This window comes from Scylla paramamosain, unplaced genomic scaffold, assembly GCF_035594125.1.
Source record: "Scylla paramamosain isolate STU-SP2022 unplaced genomic scaffold, ASM3559412v1 Contig70, whole genome shotgun sequence".
NCBI lineage: Eukaryota > Metazoa > Arthropoda > Malacostraca > Decapoda > Portunidae > Scylla > Scylla paramamosain.
In genome coordinates this window covers 175,001-197,408 of record NW_026973735.1, presented here as the reverse complement: position 1 = coordinate 197,408, position 22,408 = coordinate 175,001, and the positions used below count along the sequence as shown (strand labels likewise).

The 22,408-nt window shown below is 40.3% G+C and overlaps 1 protein-coding gene and 1 long non-coding RNA gene across 4 annotated transcripts in view; one reads left to right on the top strand and one right to left on the bottom strand.

Moving 5' to 3' along the window:
- LOC135098603 (uncharacterized) overlaps window positions 1-22,408 on the bottom strand; it is a 202,299-nt gene that overhangs the window by 75,627 nt on the left and 104,264 nt on the right. For 2 of the 3 annotated variants that reach the window (XR_010267163.1, XR_010267162.1), the window contains exon 6: window positions 7,024-7,077. Coding sequence is in view for 1 of the 3 variants with exons in the window: in XM_064000958.1 (XP_063857028.1) it covers window positions 6-200; window positions 7,024-7,077 (249 nt within the window). In the remaining 2 variants the exon portion in view is untranslated. Of the gene's footprint in view, window positions 1-5; window positions 201-7,023; window positions 7,078-22,408 lie in introns of all 3 variants that reach the window. The other variant, XM_064000958.1, reaches the window with a different exon arrangement.
- Window positions 58-22,408, top strand: part of LOC135098604 (uncharacterized) — a 26,696-nt gene continuing 4,345 nt past the window's right edge. Inside the window, exons 1-2 of the long non-coding RNA XR_010267164.1 lie at window positions 58-374; window positions 17,968-18,188. This is a non-coding gene — a long non-coding RNA (uncharacterized LOC135098604). The remainder of the gene's footprint in view (window positions 375-17,967; window positions 18,189-22,408) is intronic.

Genomic DNA, 22,408 nt, shown 5'->3' with positions numbered 1-22,408 from the left:
CTCACCGTCAGGGAGGTGTATCTCTCCGCCAGCAGCAAACTTGACGTCACTACTTGGCGCGCGAAGGTCCAATGTGGGACCGTTTGGTTACTGCTTGTAATTTGAAAACACAACCTGTGAGCAGCAGCCAGGGCGTGCAGCGGCGTGCAGTGCGTGGGTATGGTGACTGTGTGGCCTCTGATGTGCAGGTGTGTGAGCTGCTGGACGAGAGAAGAGCAAACGAAAAGTAAACATGGGATTGCTGCCGCCTCAGGACACTAGGAGCATCGCAGGAGCGCTGAGGAAGATAATACAACTCTTGACGCAGCGAACACAACTCTGTACTGAGGCAGGCAGTGGCTTCTCCCAACACCTCACGTGGTCATCACAACAAGGTTAGTCTTACTATGATATTAGTTTTGCCTTTGTAGCGGCGAGCCGTATGTCCACCCAGAGACCAGATCAAAGGTGTCAATGTTACTTTTTTCTTACACGCTGCAAACACACGGTAATCCTGCACTAGGGTAGCCCTTAGTGGTGAAGCAAAAGGCGATCCCTTACCATGAACACAATAGATCGTGACATACTTGTTGTGGAGGATCAATTTCCCCGCTATACACTCCCCCCCCATCTCCCTCTCCTCCGTCCCTCCCTCGCCTGTCACTCTCCATCCTCCGTCTATCCTCTCTCTCTCTCTCTCTCTCTCTCTCTCTCTCTCTCTCTCTCTCTCTCTCTCTCTCTCTCTCTCTCAGCAGCAGAAGCAAACTTATGTCAATAACAATAAGTAATATAATAATGATAATAAAGATAATAATAGTAATAATGATAATAATAATAATAATAATAATAATAATAATAATAATAATAATAATAATAATAATAATAACAATAATAATAATAATAATAATAATAATAATAATAATAGCAATAATAATATTAATAATAATAATAATAATAATAACCTTCCCTCCAAAAACTAATAATAATAATAATAATAATAATAATAATAATAATAATAATAATAGTAATAATAATAATAATAATAATAATAATAATAATAATAATAATAATAATAATAATAATAATAATAATAACCTTCCCTCCAAAAACTAATATATCCTCCAACATTTCCTCCCGTCTCTGCCTCCACATCTCCCGTCCCTGGACCCACATTCCTTCCCGCCGCTGCCCTCAGATCCCATCCCGTCACTGGCACCAAATATCTTCCCGTCCCGCTCCCTGGATCTCCCGTCGCTAGGCAAGATCTCCGATAATTAGCTGGCAGACAGGGCAGCGGGGGCTGAGGAGAGCGAGAGGGAGACAGGCGGCACGGTATGTGTGTGTGTGTGTGTGTGTGTGTGTGTGTGTGTGTGTGTGTGTGTGTGTGTGTGTGTGTGTGTGTGTGTGTGTGTGTGTGTGTGTATGTGTGTGTGTGTGTGTTTATTTCTAGTTAGTGTGTGAAGTTCAGTGTGCAACATATTTGACAAGTATATATATATATATATATATATATATATATATATATATATATATATATATATATATATATATATATATATATATATATATATATATATATATATATATATATATATATATATATATATATATATATATATATATATATATATATATACGAGTATATATATAGATAGATAGATATATATATATATATATATATATATATATATATATATATATATATATATATATATATATATATATATATATATATATATATATATATATATATATATATAATGTAAATATGTATATAATTTGTGTGTATATAGTTATCTAATGTATTACGTGACTTATCTATCTGTCTGTCTATCCGTGCGTGCGTGTGTGTGTGTGTGTGTGTGTGTGTGTGTGTGTGTGTGTGTGTGTGTGTGTGTGTGTGTGTGTGTGTGTGTGTGTGTGTGTGTGTGTGTGTGTGTGTCGTGCCCTCTCGCTCAGCCATTCCACCTGTCTTTACTTCACTGCAGGATACAGAAATCAAATCGTTATCAGGCAGCACACGAGCCTCAGAATTGAAGTTTTAGTGTTGCGCGGTTTCTATAGTCCACGCTACAACAGCAGCAGCAGCAGCAGTAAGAGTGTTTTATTCATTCATTCACTTCGTTCTGTATTCATTTGTTTTATTTACTTATTTTTGTAGAGTATAGGCGTGTGTTGGGTGGGGGAGCGTTCTCGTGATGGGCCAGCCGGGCAAAGCTTTGGTACACGAATTCCTGGAAAAACTAGTAATTGGTTAAATGTTTCGTGCAGGGAAAGGCGAAGTGCTGACACGGAACCCTGAGTGCTTTGACCATGGTTATTTTTTTCACTCTGCCAGAAGTGTGGGGGCATCTTGCGGCAGGAGGAGATAATAGAGGAGGTTGTGAAGGAGTGAAGTGGAGGAGGAGGAGGACGATGACTAAAAAGGTGGTGGATAAAGAGGAGAGTCGTAACAAATAAGGTAGAGGGGCACTCGGAGGAAAAACGAGGGAGTAAAAACCAACTAAAGGAAGGTATGAAAGCTACATACCACAACCTCACTCAGCGTTAACCCCACACTAAACACACCACAACACTCCTCACAAAAAACTCCCACACACTGACACACACATACACACACACACACACACACACACACACACACACACACACACACACACACACACACACACACACACACACACACACACACACACACACACACACACACACACACACACATAAATGGGGAACGCCGCAAAAACTTTACTGTCGTGATACTCTTGCCCTCACACACAAACACACACACACACAGCAACTAAATAAATAAATACACAGTTAACCAAGGAACAGGTGAACTACACATTTACCTGTGGCACTTCGACTGATTGCTTTGGGCAGGTAATTCTCTCACGGCACATCAGTTAGCATGGAGAGAATAACACCAAGGTTTACCATTAACTTGTCCTCACCCCTCAGCCTGTCTGCTTGTCTGCCTGTCGGTTTACTGTTCTGCCTGTTTCCTCTAGCCATTCATAGTATCTTATTTCCACCTGCCCCCCTCCCTGCCTATCTGTCGAACTGCTAGTCTTCCTCTTTCCTCCAGCCGTGCATAAACTACCGATGCAGAAAAACAGATCCGTCAGCCTGCCAGTGTCAGCAAGTTAAACAAGTCAGTCCTGAGTCAGTGGCACAAGTTGGCCCACTAAAGTTTTCTTGGAGGCAATTTTCAGATAGTTTCACCTCGATACGTCTGAGTTAGAGGAGCGCTTTGGAACCCTGGTGGTGTGGGTGAGGAGAGGGAGAGAGGGGTGACTGGGAGAGGGAAAAGGGAAGTGGGATGGGGGATAGAAAGGGAAGGCAGGGAAGGGAAGGGAGAGGAGGGGAGTCTTGCTAACGACTGCGAAAATCCGTGAGCTCGTATTGCAAGTCGTGTTGCCAAAACAAAAGTGCGATTGCATGTGTTTTTTAAATATTTATTGCGGCGTAAACCAATTCCACCAGGGAGAAAAATACGGCATGAAAACACTCCTTCCGGGCAGACGTCGACAGCCATTGCCACGACACTCGACCATTATATTCCCTGAACGTCAACCACTAAGGCAGCTTCACTCCACCAACGATAAGTATCATAGAAGTGTACGCATGGTTACATTTTCCCCAATCTCACAGTCCTAAACCCGTATTCTCAAAGGCAATACAAGACGAAGGCATAAACATATCACATTCTTCTCCCGCACAGCTCGACTCAGCAACACAAAACAGCCGGCAGAACAATGGTAATAATCAGCTTACGTCCAAACTCCCCCACGGAAAGGAAGGACCAATTTCCAATTACTTTAGCGCATATTCGCTCCCGGAACACCTGCGGCCTTTGAGGTGTCCTCGGAACGCCAGGTGGGAGGGCCAAATTAATGTTTACGGAAAAGTTGAGAACCGCTTTTGCGTCGTCACCGGCACACACCGGCGGCCCCATAGCGAGTCTGGGAAGCAAATGGAGGAGGGTGAGGGAGAAAGAGAGAGGAAGAGCGCAAAAGGGACAAAGAGAGGGACAAGAAGACTATAACGAAAACTGGCAGCACCGCAGGGAAATTAGGACGAACAAAGGGGCATCACAGGTGTCAGGGAGTTATAATTAGAGTTCCGCGGAGACACAGGGAGCCAAAGACGAACAAAAAACGAGACACAGAAACCCAGACAGAAGAAAACGAACAGAAGGTGGAAGGGGTACACGAAATCTCCCCCTAAGACAGTAATTAACAACCTACCATCACACTTATTTTCCGCCACTCATAACTTAGGAGTGTCATAACTTATATATGAAACTCCAGCTGTGTTTTTCCCCTCCGGCACAAAAGTAACGGCATTAGAAGAAATCAAAATATATCTAATTAAGGGACAGTCACGGGACGCCTCCGCCACCGCCACGAGGTCTGATAAAATAATGACAGGACATTTTCAAACGAATTTTCCCTTTCGTCCAGGGAAGTTTCCAATCAAGGGTGGAGAGAGAGAGAGAGAGAGAGAGAGAGAGAGAGAGAGAGAGAGAGAGAGAGAGAGAGAGAGAGAGAGAGAGAGAGAGAGAGAGAGAGAGAGAGAGAGAGAGAGAGAGAGGAAAAAAATAGAAAACTTTTAAAATTCTGAGATATTATTGGAATAACAGACAAATATCTTCCTCTCCCTCCAATCCCACTCTCACCCTCCCTAAAAAAGAAGAAGAAGAAGAAGAAGAAGAAAAGAAAAAGAAGTGGACATTTTTTTAATCCAGTTTATATATTTCACCAACGACACTATTTCCAAACAGCCAAGCAAACAAACACCGCCTCTGTGACAAAACATGAACGGGAAAGACTGGTGTATATATTTTTCCTCAACACACGTCAGTGCTCCAAGAACTTTTATTTTTTTTTTTTTTACTGGGAAAGTTAAAAAAAAATAAGACACACGTCCCGATAAGAAAATAGTGCAGCGTGCGATAGGACAAGGGCGAGGACAAGGAAAATAGAGGACGGCGAGCTGAAGGATAAAAGTGCAGGACAAAGAGGGGAGAGTTGCAGGATGAAAGAATGAGAGAGAGAGAGAGAGAGAGAGAGAGAGAGAGAGAGAGAGAGAGAGAGAGAGAGAGAGAGAGAGAGAGAGAGAGAGAGAGAGAGAGAGAGAGAGAGAGAGAGGATTTAGTCTGGAGGTGGAAGCAATAATTTCATTACCACAGAGGCTGGAGAGAAGGTTTTATGAAGGCATTTTTCTCCCTCCTTTTCACTTGATAATTTCTTGCTTTTTCCTCTTCCATTTTGCCTCTCTCTCTCTCTCTCTCTCTCTCTCTCTCTCTCTCTCTCTCTCTCTCTCTCTCTCTCTCTCTCTCTCTCTCTCTCTCTCTCTCTCTCTGGTCATTTCACAGTGAAGAGGAAAAGATGTACAGTAAACATGAAACTTTAACACACACACACACACACACACACACACACACACACACACACACACACACACACACATCATTCATACCGTAATTCCCAAAAATGAACTCTGATTTTCTTCTCAAAACCACCAAAGCGATACCGTTCAAAATCTAAACCTTTCAAGCACCCCTACTTAATTATCTCTAAGAATTAACTCAATATATCTAAGAAGCAACTGAATTTATGTATAGCCACCTTCCCGAGTACAGTTTCCACCCATATCACACATGAAGACTACCCACCAGACCCCAGTAAGCGTCTTTCTCGTCCACCCGATATCCACTGGCCATAGTAATACAGCAAACCAACCTGCAAAATCCCCCTTCCTTCCTTGGACACGCTCTAATTAATCTTCAAGGCGTCGGTGGGGGAGGAAGACGCAAAAGACGAGGTTGGGGTGAGTTTGTTTCCACTGGTGCGTTTCACAGAGGCAGTGTCAGTTGTCCCTCACTTCTGATCTTTCATTGATGTTACTCTGTCCGTGTCAAGAGACGCATAGTAAAGGCAGTCTGTGGAGTGAACTGTTGCCCTCATTTTGTTGTCTTTGTTGTTGCTGTTATGTTGCTGTTTGTAGCGCAATTATAGGTGTGGAAATGGAAATGCAAGAGGGGGGAAGTGTGTCTGTGTGGAGGCAGGAGGAGGAGTAGGAGAAGGAGGAGGAGGAGGAAGAGAAGGGGAGGGAGAGAGAGAGAAGTGAAAGAGCGAGAAAGAGGACAAGAACAAGAACAAGGAGAAGGAGAAAAATAAAAAAGAAGGAAGAGAAGGAGGAAAATAAAGAGTAAGAAGAGGAGGAAGAAAAGCAGCAAAAGCAGAACGCAGTTTATGACAGCAACGGTGCATGATGTTAGAGACAAAACGATTCACTGATTAAGACCATCATAACTTATCACGAGAAGCGAATCAGGTGTTCTCGATATAAACAACTACAGGTAATGATGTTCAGGTGTTCTCGATACATACAACTGCACGTGATAACATAAACCCGCCACACTGACAACAATACAAGCTTTCCTCCACTAAACCTCCTTTATAGTTGCTTCTACTGACGGAGGAACAACCCGAGCTGCATTGCCGGCCGGGAGTCAGAGTCACGGGCGGCGGCAAAGCGGTGGCCAGGGTGTGGGAATCGCCTGTTGCCAGATAATTATTGGCGGTAATTCAGGCGCCACGACCCGAAAGTTTACGTTTGCAATTATTGGTTGGTGTAATTACGCACCTCCCTCGTGCCGCCCATTCCGCCCAGTAATCTCATCTAACAAGCCTCTGCTCCTCCAGCCTGCACACTACCTGCTCCTCTCCGTCCTGCACAAGCTTCCTACTCTTCTTGTGCCTCTTCTTCACTTCCTTTCACTCCTTCCCCTTCCTCAGCCCTCAAGGATGGCTGCATACTATCTCTTGGTGGAGGAGGAGGAAGAGGAAGGGAAAAAAAAAAGGGGAGGATGAGGAGAACAGACGCACACTAAGAGGACACAGACGACGCCAGAGATAATTAATACAAAGAATAATACAAAAAGAGAGAAGGGGGGAGGGACAGGGAGCAGATCTTAGGTAAGCCTTGATCCTTACCTCATTTCTACCTGAGCGACTTGTAATGGACACGTGGGCTTACCTGTGTGTCAGAAGGATCCTGGAGACGCCCAGGTGTGTGTCTTCTCGAGGAGGTCTGAGGAGGGGAGGAGAAAAATGATGAAATTAATGCATCTAGACTCGAGACTTTGAATCCGATAAGGAGACGAGATAAAGAGGAGAAATATAATGATTATATAAGAAAATGAATATCAGGTAAAGGATTACAAGAATAAAAAAAAGTGGTTGATGAAAGGAGTGAAAAAGTGATGAAATTAATGTATCTAAACATAATATTTGTGAATCTGATGACGATATAAAAGAAAAAAAAAAAGGAATAATATAATGATTACACACACAAAAAAAAAAATCAGGAAAAGGATTAAAAGAAATAAAAAAAAGAAGTGGGTAACGAAAGCAGTAGGAAAGAAGGGACTGGAAAGGAGGAGGAAAAAGGAGATAACTTTTCCTTTCCTGATAATGTGTTGGTTTTATGTACACGTCACGTCACTCTGAAGGGAAAAAAATAACATTGAAAGAGAGAAAGTATTTCCTGCACCTCGTCTAGAATTCAGTGTGTGTGTGTGTGTGTGTGTGTGTGTGTGTGTGTGTGTGTGTGTGTGCAAGCATGTTTTCATTTAGCCCCGTAAACGTTGAAATTACAAGCACTCATGCAGGAAAAGCCGTGGCGTTTAAGACACTTTTCCCTAAATTGACACGAAGCTCGCAGGAAGGAAATATTAAAGTGACTGTCATGCAGGTACGTCTGACATTTTGGCGTCTGGGAAGGAAACATAAAATTTAAAAAAGGAAAAATGAAGAATAAAAACGTACCTATTGTATATATACTACCACCTCCTCCCCCCCACCTCTCTCTCTCTCTCTCTCTCTCTCTCTCTCTGTGTGTGTGTGTGTGTGTGTGTGTGTGTGTGTGTGTGTGTGTGTGGGTGGGTATAGAGTCAATTTTTACAAGCGTTTTATACAGACAGAAAGCACGTAATAAACTTTTCACTGTCGACTCAACGTTCCCTTTTCACTGTACTTTTGTCCTCGCCTCGCTCGTTATGCTCCATCCACGGCCCTTGCCTTCACTTCCCTCCTCCACGCTCTAAACCTTCCCCTCACACGTTCAATTTTATCTCTCTCCTGTCCAAAAGAACAATGAAAACACTTTACGAGGATTGCATAACATATACGTGCTTTTTTTTCTACACCACCACACAGCGTCAAGCAAGGTCGCAAACCCACCACATAAAGGCCACCACATAAAGCACCACATCACATAAAGCAAGCTGTCACTCTGCTACGTAGTAAGAAGACGAGCTCCTAACACTTAAGCCCCAGCACCTAGGTCATAAAGTGCGTAACAAAGTGAACATGACAACCTATGAAGATCCAGCTACTGTCAGAGCGTTGGCTCCAACAGATATAAATAAAATGACAAACCCACAACTAAAGAGAGCGCTTACAACTCTACTAACAGCTGATGCCTCTACACAACCATCTAATAATGATCTATTGGAGGAAATAAGAAGCTTAAAAGAGGAAGTGAAAGGCATGGCCAGCATTAAACAAGAAGTGGAGCAGTTGTCTGATAAGTTGGACCAAGCATTCCAGATTATTTCACAACAACAGTTATTTTTAGAATCTTTGGACAACAAGGAGAGGAAGAGAAATTTAGTTATTACTGGGTTGACAGAAGAGAGCGATGTAACAGGGTGCAACGATGCTGAGAAAGTACGCAATGTGATAGCAGCGACTGGATATCAGCAAAACGTTGATCCTGCAGCGTGGGAAATCAAACGACTCGGAAAAGAGGACCAGCGTAGGAAACGACCGCTTCTTGTCGTGGTGGGAGACGGAAATCAACGTAATGAGATCGTGAGGATGGCAAAGAACTTGAAATCAGTTGAAGGACCTCTCTCTTCTGTGTATGTCAAGAAGGATGTCCACCCGGCAGTGAGAAAGGAGATGGCGCGGTTGAGGCAACGTGAAAGAGAAGAAAAAGAAAAGCCAGGAAATGTGGGTGTGTCTATTAGTTATGATTGGAAAAGACGTGTGTTGTTAAGGGATGGCAATGTAATCGATAAGTTTTCACCATATTTTTTCTGAATACAAAGAAAAATACCAGTGTGTTGAAATTATGTTCATGGAATGTATGTGGAGTAAGGGAAAAATTGAATGATCCGGAAATTCTTAAGTTCTTAATGCAATATGATCTGGTTTGGCTGTTAGAGGTTAAAAGTGCGTATGAAAAAAGCGTACCTGGTTTCTATATGTATAACAATAAGTCAAGAGTAGGCTGTAACAGAGGTGGTGTTATGTTGCTCATCAAATGTGCGTTGATGCAATATGTGACCAATGTAAACATGGAGGAAGATGACATGATATGGGTGAATTTATCGGTGTGTAAAGATGTGAAATTCGGTGGTGTTTATATACCTCCAGAAGACTCACTATATTGCGAAGCTTCACCGTTTCGAGCGTTAAGTGAGATGTGTTTGAACACTCGTGACGTAGTTGTTTTAGGTGATTTTAATGCACGAGTTGGATCACATGTGTTGTCGTGTGGTGATGGAAGTGTCTATAGATATGATGGTGTGAAGGATCCGGTAGTGAATAGTCACGGGCGTATGTTGCGTAACATGTGTAGAAGTAACAATATGGTTGTGATGAATCACCTGAACAGAAAAGGAACTACCTTAGGAGGTGACTTATCTTTTAGAAGAGGATCAAGATGGACATCGGAGATTGACTTGTGCGTGGTTACTTCCGATTGCGTAAGATTTGTCAGTTCGGTCGAGGTAAACAAGTCAGTTAAAGGTTCCGACCACGCCCCAATTTGCGTAGATCTCGCTACTAAAGAAATGACTCAAGTTTCCCCGACAGAGCTGTTAGAACGAGCTAACGGTCTGGGTGAGTCATACCGAAGAATACGTGCAAACGAGTCGATGTGGAAAAGTCCAAGATATGACACCGTAAACTTACATGATTTCAGTACCGAATTGCTAAGTCTCGATCCACCGAATCCGGACGCTGTTAGTATTGAAAATATTTCTGAAGCCTTCAGATCGAGCAGTGAAATTATTCATGAAGCTGCTCGTAGGAACAGATGTGGACGTCTCGACCAGCAGGAAGAAACGTGGGACAGAACGTTGCCGCGCTGGAGAAGGATATTAGAAACAAATGATGCTAAGTTCATATGGAAGGCCATTAACTGGTCAGGGAATATTGATACGCACGAACACAGACAACCTGAAGACGATCAACTAAAGACCCATTTCGAGAGCTTGTTAAATAATGAGTGTCACACTAATAGTATTCGCACTGTATGTATAGATGACTCGACTCGAGGTCGCTGATTATTTTCGATTTTTTTAGTCTGAATGTTTTCGATTTTCTACAAAAGTAATCTAAACTGAATGTTTTCGATTCTTGCCAAGAAGTATTATTTTCGACAACCCATTTTATGTTTTTTTGGACTGTTTTCGACACAACTCTTACACATTTAGTGTCCGTTTTGGATTATTTTCGACACAACAATTACCTAGCTATTTACAGTTTGGATTATTTTCGACACATCATTGACCTAAATCAATATTTTTTGGAATATTTTCGATACTTCATTCAGCCATTTTAGACATTTTGATTATTATCTTGTTAGGTTAGGTTAGGTTAGGTTAGGTTAGGTTAGTCTTTATAGTCTTTTGTTTAAGTCTAAACGTGACGTGATGTGACAGTTCATTTTATCCAGTGTCGAAAACATTCAGAATTTACCATTTTTTAGTGTCGAAAACATTCAGTTCAATATTTTTTTACTGTCGGAAACATTCATAGTGAAGTTTATTTAGTTTCGAAAACATTCCAACCAATGTTTTTAATGTGTCGAAAATAATCATGATTGAAAAATATATTGCAGAACCATCGAAAATAATCAGTCTAAGTTGCCAAATCATTGTCGAAAATATTCATTCTTAAACATGTTAGTCTGTCGAAAACGTTCAGACTAAAAAAATCGAAAACAATCAGTCCACCCCTCGACTCCAACGATACCCGTATTAGACGAACCTTTCACTGTACAAGAATTAGATAAAGTACTCAAGGATGTGAATGTTAGAAAAAGTTATGTTGGTATTTGTCCAGGAATTATGAGAGCTTTACCTGTTGACTGGATCATGTTCTTTTTACATATGTTTAACGTTGTTTTTCTTAATGTGTGTTATCCAGTTTCATGGGGTTGTAGCAAACTTTTTGTACTCTTCAAAGGAGGTAAAGACAGACTTGAATGTGGAAACTACAGAGGCATATCCATTATGAATACATTGGCAAAATTGTATGATTACTTAATTTTGAACAGATTAAAACTATGGACAAGTATTGATAAATGTCAAGCAGGTGCTCAAAGCGGTCGAGGATGTGTCGAACAAATAATGACGTTAAGATTATTATGTGACCTGGCTAATTATAAGAAAAAGAAGCTGTATATGTTATTCATAGATTACAGCAAAGCATATGATAGAGTGCCTCGAGTGCTTGAATTGCTTAAATCACGTGGTTGTGGTAAGGTTATGTTGCGTGCTATACAAGCTATGTATTCCTGTACTCAAAGTGTGTTACGTTCTGCAACTATTGATGCCACTGTTGGAGTCCGCCAAGGATCTCCATCGAGTTGTCTCTTATTCACCATATACATGGATGAGGTGGTTAGGATGATAAACAGGTGTGTAGATACAGATGGATTCTTGGGGAAACTACATACGCTCCTTCTTATGGATGACATGGTAATACTAGCTACTTCTAAAGAAATGTGTGTGAGAAAGTTAACCGCAGTGTTGGATTATTGCCAAGAATATGGAATGGTACTTCATGAAAAGAAAACAAAACTTATGGTAGTGCGAGGTACAGATGAAGACAGATTGCCGTTAACTGTTCGTAACATCAAGATAGACTGTGTTCATAAGTATCTTTACCTTGGGGCATGGATTTGTGATGATGCAAAGATGAACACAGTATTGGAACTTCACGAAACCGTGAATGAGATGCAACTCGATAAATTTGCAATTTTTTGTGCAGCAAATAACATTATGCCATATACATACAAGCGCAAAGTATTTGATGCTGCTGTCACTTCTGCCCTTCTTTATAGCTCAGAAACATGGTTGACAAATAATCCTAGAAAGATAATTGTTCAATACAATAGAGCAGTAAAGAACTTGCTAGGGGTAAGGAAATTTACAAGCCCCGACATGTGTCTTATTGAATCAGGTATTCCACCTGTACTTGATGTCATAGCGAAAAGGAGAAGGAAATTTCTAGAATCAAAGTTAAGGGAACCGAACGTTGAAGAACCATTCTATGTTGCATTTGAGTTGTGCAGAGTAGCTAATACTCCAGGGTATCAATTTGTGATGAAGGCACTACAGTATAGAGATAACGTAAATCCACTGGATATAGTCAAAATAAAAATTAGAGAAAAACCCGAGACGGCATCTAAGTATGTGGCGTACAGATCAGTAATTAACCCTGAACTATCAGTACATCCAGTTTATGTCAGCAATGAGTTTGTCCCGGACTACAAAAGGCAGGCCCTTACGAGGCTTCGATTAATGTCACATGATTTAAAAATTGAGACAGGTAGAAGGAATGGAATACCAGCAGAGTTGCGACTGTGTATGTGTGATAGTAATGCAGTACAAGATGAGTCTCATGTTTTGTTAAATTGTTCTTTGTCAAGGGACTGTAGGGCTAGATATAATATGTTGGATTTTAGTAGTTTTACCAGTTTAATGAAGTATAAGGGTAAATTAGGTACTTTATGTGATTATGTTTGCGATGTGTTAAAGCTTTACGGCTAAAATGTTCTTGTTTTTTTTAAAAGAAAGGGAGTTTGAATTTTTTATTAGGCACTTTATGTGATTATGTTTGCGATGTGTTAAAGCTTTACGGCTAAAATGTTCTTGTTTTTTAAAAGAAAGGGAGTTTGAATTTTTTAGGAGTTAAGTTTGGAGAAAGTTTGTTTTTTGCAATGTGAATTGGTTAATTTTATCTGGACAGAATTTTTATTTGTAGCTCTTTTTTATATGATATAATGATTTTAGTGAAATGATTTTTACTTTAAGCTCCTTGTAATCGCAAAATTCTGTCAATAAACTATAATAAACTATAATAATAATTGCTACTGTTGCCCTCTCCCTCTCTTTCTCTCTTTCCTTTGTACCCTCTGGCCTCCTCCTCTTCTTCTTTATCCTCCGTGTCCTCCTGCCCCAATAAAGCCGCTTACTTGTGTGACGGGGCACCTCATACAGATAGTGAGTCCCAGAAGCAGACAGTATCATGGTAGCAACCGGACAAGTCTCATTTCGAATTGGATTTTACGTCGCTTCTGTAATTCAGCCGCGTCTGTGTGGCGGTGCACCGAAGTTGAGCGCGGGGCAACAAAAGTACGAGGAGGGAGAGAGAGAGAGAGAGAGAGAGAGAGAGAGAGAGAGAGAGAGAGAGAGAGAGAGAGAGAGAGAGAGAGAGAGATTGATTCCACCCTCTCTCACACGCCAGGCCTTTCCACTCTCCCCACCCCGCCGCTCACTGCAGGCCCGTCAGGTGTCACGTGTTGCGGGCCGCCAGTGTATTAGTCAGGAGTCGGTAATGTCACGGCCACTGGTTCTTCTTGAGTGTTGGCATCTTGATTAGTGAAGCGTCATTGGTGTCATTGCCTGAGTGTAGCTGTGGTGCATGTGTTCGCCCTTCGTCTGTTGGAATTTGAAGGGTTTTTACTGTTTCTTGTTTTGTTTTGTTTTGTTAATTTGTGTTTGTTCTTATTTAGGTATCCTTCTATTTATCTGACTTCTATATCTATTCTATTTATTTATCTATTATGAGTTATCTACTCGTTTACACAATTTTATTTTTTATTCAGGATTGTGTGATTAGTTCATGTGACTTAACTATTTGTCTATTCAAGTGACTTCTCTATCTACACATATGTACTTATTTCATTCACTCATCTACTTCGTATACTACTATAAATGACAACTATCAATATTTTCAACACATCCATATTCTTATAAAAAAATATATATACACAACTTCATCATGTCCCCTCCCCCCCAAAAAAAAATCTTATTCTTACAGTTTCTTTTATCGAGCTTCGCAGGATCGAGCAAATTGTTGTTTCTGTTCGTGGATTTGGTGAAGCGGTAAGACATTTCATAAGATTCTGAAGTATATTTCTTCTTCGATTTATTGACAAAACTCAGGGTCATGCATGAATCTCGAGACGTCTGGTATACAATGTGCTTCTTGTCAGGAATCAGAGGAGGAAGATGAGAAAGAAGAAGAAAGAGGAAGGAAAAATAAGACAAGAAAAGAAAAAAAGAAAAATAGAAAAAGAAGTGAAGGACGAGGAGAAGGAAGAAAAGAGGGAGTAGAAATAAGAGGAAAATACAAAGGAGGAAAAAGAAAAGAAAACAAAAACAAAAACAAAATTGAAAAGAAGCAGAAAAGAAAGAAAACAAATAGAAAAAGAAAAGTAGGAGGAGGACAAAAAGGAAAAAAAGAGGGAGGAGAAACAGAAGAAGGAGGACAGTATCAACGAAGAACGAATCTTGTAAATCAACACCTGCTCACCACAAACATCTAATTCCCGCACCGGGCAGCAAAGAAAACGCAACCTGGGGAAGTTCTGTCGAAATGTCCAAGCAAACCATTAAACATTCCACGAGTGCCACCAGTGGACAAGGTGACATGTGAGCTGAGATTAACACACTTCTTATGCTGCAGTCAGTGTCGGCCATGCACATTGAAGGGGTAAGGGGTGGTGGGTGGGGGGGACAGTGCAGGCTGAGTAAGAGTAAAGATCAGTTCAGTACTACATCATATACACTATTATTAAGCTCCTATTTTTACTCCCTGCTCTTCTCCTTCTCTTTTGTACATCAGTAAAGGTCAATTGAATACTACATATAGTTCAGTATTATTAAGTTTCTATTTCTATTCCCTCTTGTCTTTTTCCTCGTCCTCTTCTTAATTATACTTTTTTTTTCTCTTTTTTTCTTTTAATTTTCTTTGTCTTTGTTTTTCTTTCCATCTATCAGGGAACTCTTTTTTTTTCTTTTTATCGTGACAGACTATGCCAGTCAGTACTTCCATAATTGTAATCTTGGTTGTATGAATCGGTGGAAAAAACAAAACAAAATTACTTTACGTTGCTTAGCATATCAGAAAAAAAACTGAGTGAATTCCACCTTTGTGTATATTTCATCCACTCATGTAATTCTACCCATATCTATAATTCCACATTCCTGCTATAAACTCAATTCTGTATTCCAGCAACATGAATAATTCTAACCATACATATTTTATCCAAACTCACACTGAATACACGTACACAATAACAACACCAGCTTAATTTCAGCACTTAATAATTTAAACATTTACTGCGGTATACAACAATTCAGTGCACAGAAAGCACTGCCTAAAATAATTTCAAACATCTACGAGAAAAAAATAAATAAAAGAATAGCCCTTCCAATATTTAGCCAGTAAAGTATTTAGACGTGGCTGCAGAACAAAAGATACATCCCGGAGTGGTTACTTAAAGAATGACGTGTCTTGTAGCGGTGAAAGTTAATACAGAAGACGTGAAAGTTAATACAGAAAAATGTGAATGTGATCTGCTGAAATACACAAGGACGCAAACTTCTCCGCTATCCTGAAGGCACGCTGTAGGACACTCGTTGTCGCGGCAAAATATATCACGCGAGAAATTACAAGCAGGACTGGACTTGAAGAGGACAAGCTGCGGTATCGCTTAATAACGGAATCAACCTAAGCAGGATAATGCGATGAAACTTTTAATATCGCTCAGTCCAAGTTTGGGAAGCAGCGTGAAGAAGTTTCGGGGAGAATGATTTAATTATCAGATGACGGCTTGATGCTGGCAGACATCCATCCGTAAATACTAAGAGGAACAGAAAAATAGATAAAAAAAAGACTGGTCCATATAAAAGCCAGGCTATATGTCACACGTCAATTACTAGGGTGCAGGTAATTATGTGAGAAAAAAATAGCGATTTTTATATATTTTTGTTCGGTATTGTTGAGTACAAGAGAATCAGTATCCTTTCGATTTTCTCCTTTGCATTCTTCACCAGAGACATAACTAGTGGGATGAAGATAAGGGGTTGACACAAGAAAAAACACCACTAGGATGCTTCAGTATAAAAATATATATACGTACACTGATACATGAATTAGTTAATGATAAACTCTCCTCTACTGAATAAAAAAAAACGTGTGTGCGCGTGTGTGTGTGTGTGTGTGTGTGTTTGTGTGTGTATTCGAAAGCGACTAGCTAGTATTTGTATGGAAGCTTATATTACATCCTGAACATTTCGTGCTAATCATCGTTATCACACCAAATGAAGCGTTAGGAAGGCATAATCACGTTTCACGCTTCGCCAATGATGAAACACCTCAACTTCCGGTAGTATTGTTCCTAACAATTGTAATATGACGCAGACACCACCACCAATCCCTGCACCACAATTGACTCTCACACCAACACGTAAATAAAATCACCTCTGTGCACTGATTTGTATCACTGCCCTCACACTGGACACGGATGGTCAGCTTGGCGGTTTCTTTGTCTGCACTGAGAGGTTTTCAAGGAGTTTGGCTTTAGCTAATAATATACTTCACTGTGTTATCAAGGTGGCAGTGCCGAGAACGAGGACTGGGAAAGTATACCGTAATATTCCGTTCCGTGGTTGCTGTAAAATGTCAGATGAATAGTGTATCAGATGAATAGTGTATGTCATGTGGAAAGTTATACAATTGTAGCATAAAAAAAAAAAAAAAACAGAGCAATGGAGTAATGACAGAGTTCACGACGCATATAGATTCTGTCACTCATGCTACTACTTTGATTTATATTTAGTCACTGTCTTCTCAGTAATCAAGCTAATGTTATATATATAGGAAGACGTAGTATTCCATAGATTTCAAGATATCTCACATTGTTATCTTGTCTCTACTGTTTATCTGTCTGTTAATCTTTCTGTCCCTGTTCGCTTCTCTCTCTCTCTCTCTCTCTCTGGGATGGTGAATGGTATCTACTTACGTAAAAACTCCCGCGCGCGTCACCCTGAGCGTGTCACCTTTCACCTTCCTTGCGGGCGACACGTGCGGCAAGGTGCAGGTGTACTAATGACGGCGGAAACTATTTTGCGTCACTTTTTGGGGAACAAGGCTTTTCACTTCGCTGGCGTTGCTTTAGGATGTTCATATTTCATAATTTTATAGAAAGAGTTTTGTTAATATTTTTACAACCTCCTTTTTTCTGTCTCCTGTTCCGGTTGACGTAAGTTCATTACTCTTACCTGCGTTTTGATCTGTGTGTTGCCGTAACGAGCTCCACGAGATTGCTAGGTGTGATGTTATTGTTTCGTTATTCCGTGACTAGCCATTTGCGTCATGCCAGCCACTTGTTCTTCGCTTGTTTTCATACGCGCACGTTCTGTTCTTTACTTTTTTTCGAACCTTTTTTTTCTAGTGTTCTCATGGTCATTTTGTAACTGTTGGTACTGTTCTCTTCGATTACTGCTATTGACAACGTTGGGAACTTTCTTGATCTTATATATATATATATATATATATATATATATATATATATATATATATATATATATATATATATATATATATATATATATATATATATATATATATATATATATATATATATATATATATATATATATATATTATTTACATTAATTTCTTTTCTAGTTCTCTAGTATATTGTGTTCTTTCTCTTCCCCTTTCTAGCCTCTCTTTCTCTTACTCCTCCACGTGTTCTTCTATAAACAACATGTGAATTTGTCTGCCCCTAATATATTAAAATTTTGTTTCGCTAGTATCTTGCATTCTTCCTTTTCTTTTTTCTTGGTCTCCCTCCTCCTTCTCCTCCTCCTCTTTCTTCTCTTTCCAGCAATTCCACGTCAAATGGAGATGATCCTCTTCAAACAGGAGTACAAAACTGATCTGGCACCAACAAGCAATAGAGTAGCATCCCCACGTGCGCCGGACACTTCACCGCCACCCAGCTGTCCCGGCCCGCCAACACACCACAACAGCCTTCCCTGCGACAGCCTCCAAATTGCCCCCGGGAAGCAAAAGGAGGAAACGTCCAGAGAGTGTATTTATTTTACGGTAGGTTCATAAAATCGGATTAAACAGTAACATGGATGTCTCTTTCACCTCCCGCTGTTGCCTTGCCTCTTCTGCTTCTATTTTTATCTTCTTCGTCTGCTTCTTTCTCTTCGTCGTTTTCGTCCTCCTCCTCCTCTTCCTCTTCTCCATCTTTTCTTTGTTTCCTTCACCTCCTGCTGCTGCTGTTTCTCTCCTCTCCCCCCCCTATCTCTCTCTCTCTCTCTCTCTCTCTCTCTCTCTCTCTCTCTCTCTCTCTCTCTCTCTCTCTCTCTCTCTCTCTCTCTCCCTCGTTTTTTTTATGTTCCTTCCTTCCTCCTCCTCCTCCTCCTCCTCCTCCTCCTTCTCCTCCTCCTCCTCCTCCTCCTCCTCCTCCTCCTTTTCTTCTTCCTCCTTCTTCTCCTCCTTCTCCTCCTCCTCTTCTTCTTCTTCTTCTTTTCCTTTTTCTTCTTCTTCTTCTCTAACACCGTCAACGTTTCTTCTTCCTCTCATATTTTTGTTCTCTCCTCCTCCTCCTCCTCCTCCTCCTTCGGTTTTCATTTTCTTACGACCAGTGTTGTCATATCGCTTCCCACACTCAAAATGCCTTTAATTTCCACCTTTCTCCTCCACGCCTCCTTCCTCCCTCCTCCAGTGTCTCTCCTTCTCCACTCCAAGCCACACTCCTGCTTCTCCTCCCCTCTTCCTCCAATTTATCTTAAGAAGCCCTCAAGTAAAACATCTCTTATTATTATTATTGAGATTGCATTTATATTTTATACCTCTCCTCTATAAGTCTTAATTTATTTGAGTGAATGGTACAGTTTTCAAAGGTTTCTTTCTGATGTGGTAAACTGTTGAACTTGTGCATATTTATATTTCATGCCTCTCTAAGTCTTTATTCATGTGAGTGAACGGTTAGGTTAATGACTTTTTATTTATTTATTTTTATTTATTTATTTTATTTTTTTTCGCAGGGATCCTTCATAATAAATTTTCTCAACTGTAGTAAATTATCGAACTTGCATTTACATTTTATACATCTCACAGTCTTAACATAAGTGAGTGAATGATTAAGTTACACAACGGACTCCCTTTTTCCTACCTAGAGTCGTTCACAATTACTGGTCTGCCTCTTACACTTTTCTCACCGGTAACAATTCCACCTCCCGCGTCTCTAGTCTGGCTGTGATTGATCATGACGCTAAACTCCCGCATGGCCACCAGCGCTCGGAAGACAACGTCCCTTGAAGGTAACTGCTCAGGCATAAATTAATGGCTAAGCACGCACATATACATAATTTGTCATTTTATTCAGCTGCGCAAGTCTAGGTCCTCAGAAATCCTCTAAATCTTGCCTGCAGACATTTCTCATCACTCTGCTGCGTGTGGGAAAGGAGAGAGGATCTGAGGAAGGCAGGAAGATAGGAAGGAAAGGAATGGTGCACGAGAAGGAAAGGTGGCAGAAAGAAATGGAGGAAAATGAGAAGGAAAGAACATATGATTGAACTGGAGGGAGAGAAATGGTGCCTGAAAAAAAAAAAAAAAAAGGTATTGAGAAGAAAAGGGAGAAGAATAGTAAGAAGGGACATATAGTGCGATTAAAGGATAAATCTAGTAGGGATAGAAGGAATCAATGAATGAAAAAAAAAGTACGAAGGAACAGTAAAATGAAGAGAGACATGAATTAAAGAGAAGGAAAGTAAAAATGAAAGAGATGGTTATAGAAAGGATGAGGGGAAGGGAAGAAGAAAAAAGAAGTAGGATTGGAAGAAAGGAAATAAGGCGTTAATGAAAGAAGAAAGACTAATATATATATATATATATATATATATATATATATATATATATATATATATATATATATATATATATATATATATATATATATATATATATACACAAAAAGATGAAAGGAAAATAAAGAATGAAGAAAAAGAAGGAAGAGAAAAAAAAGAAGAGTAAAGAAAAGGTACGACAGTGAATACCTGCATGAATGTAGGAAGGAAGAAAGGTGTGAAACAAAGAAAGGAACTAAAAAAAAAAACAAGGTAAAGGAAGGGAGAATATTTATATCCTCAATCCTTACCTTCCTCTTTCCATCTCCACCTCCATCACCTCCTCCTGCTCTCTCTTCACACCTCTTAAGCACTCAGTTGATTCTCACGTTTACCTTTCATCCCTTTGTTCTCGCCAGGCTTCCTCCTTGCACCTGCTTCACTCCCCATGCCAAAGCTCCAGCCCCTTACCCGCGCCTCGCTCCTTGCCAGCTCTCGTACAAACACGAGTATCAGTTTACGTATAGTCTCTCAGAGTGTAAATTTGACATGTTTTCACGATATCAAGGGAAGGAAAATCGGTCTTTTCTGTTATGGGAAAAAGAGGGTATAAGGATTTTCTATTCTAAATCGTATTTTTAAAAAAAAATTTTATTTAATGCGTGGCATTCTTTCCCTTCCATTCTCTCAGTTCACCAGTTCGTCGCAGCCTTCACGGTCGCAGCGCAGGGTAGAGGAACAGTTTCGTTTGTAGTATTACGTGTGTGTGTGTGTGTGTGTGTGTGTGTGTGTGTGTGTGTGTGTGTGTGTGTGTGTGTGTGTGTGTGTCCACCATCCAATGCACCTGATCATGTTTGTCCGCGGCAGAATGTCTCTGTGTGTGTGGCCTGCGTCAGTCTGTTTGTGATTGTAATTGGGACACTGAAGGTACAACGATGTTTAACATGTAAACTTTGCCTTCGTCCAATACTACAATCCAAAAGTGGTGGGGTCGTTCGATTTTCGAGGGAGTGGTTTACGCTACACCACTGGCACATAAAGGGGAGGCTTCCGAGCACGCGGCGCTTAATGACAGCAGTACGACAAACTCAAATAGGGAAATGTAAAAGGAGGTCATTGCTCATCTTTCCTTTCTGTTTTGTGTGGGAGAACGAAAATTGCCTGTCTTCGTCTGGCCTTGGTAATGTGATGTGTGCTTATACTGCTTACGCTACAGCGACATTTTACGGTATTGCTGCTTTATTTATGATGTGCTGTTTGAAAACGTTGCTTCTATTCAGTTCATTCTTCCCCTCGTTCTTGTTCTTGTTACTTTCTTAATCTTGTTATTCTTTTCTTGTTCTTGTTCTTCTTCTGCTACTACTGCTGTTGATTTTTTGTGCTTTCAACATTTTTTTTAAGCCATTTTCCATTTACTATCCATACACGTCTCAGACACCGTTTTCTTGAAATATTCAGCTGCTTTGTTCTTGTAGGGGCTCTTCATCACATGCAGAACAGGGATATTCACTTATATTTAGAAGGACAGCACTAGTACACATAAGAACCTTGGCCTTTCCTTACGTCTGAATCATGCATACCTGTCCACTGGCTCGTACTTGATGTTGAGTGGCGACTTTTAGCATATCACTCACTCCGATAACCAGCGCCTCCACATGCATGTCAAATTAGACGCAGAATAAGAGGAAACTTCACTCTTCATTCTGAAACAAAAAAGTTGAACCAAAAGAAAGAGAGAAAAGATAATAAAAAGACTCAGTTTGTCTCGTTCAGGCTGCTTTCCTCATCATGTCTGCATTCTCTTCATCTTTGCAAGGCTTTTTTTTTTTCTTATTTTGTCGCGCGTCGTCTTAACTTTCTAACTACTTAACTTCGTAACGGCGTGTGTTGCTTTTCTTTCCTCCCACGACCCACTCATTCAGCAGCACCGGCTCGGGACGCCGCCATGCCGGACAGTGAGGCGGCAAACACGGAGCTTCATTTTCATAGCGTGTTAGCGGCATAACAACTTGGGGAAAAAGTGACGCTTGGTGAAAAAAAAAAAAAAAATCCATGAAGTATTTTAATAGAATCTGTAGTGAAAAAAGGAACAGCGACGCATCATACAACCAAACTGATATTAGAGTACACGAATGCTTTTCCTGCCTGTGCTTCTCTCATCTCCCTCTCCCCTCCAAGAGAAAACATGAAAAAAAATAAATAAAATAAATAAATAAGATGCCACTCATAATACAGCGAATGACCATCGTACCTTCCTTTCCCCTACTGGAGATAAAAAGAGAAAAGACACCCCGCCATAATATTATATAAAGGAAAGGAATAAACTTCACCAGAGAAAATTAAGACATATCTATACCTAAAACGTACCTAGCAAAATGTGTGCAAGGATGAATTTTTTTTTTTTTTTTTTTTACCTTTTCATCTTTTTTTTTTTTAATCCAATTCCACTAACTTTTAAACACAATT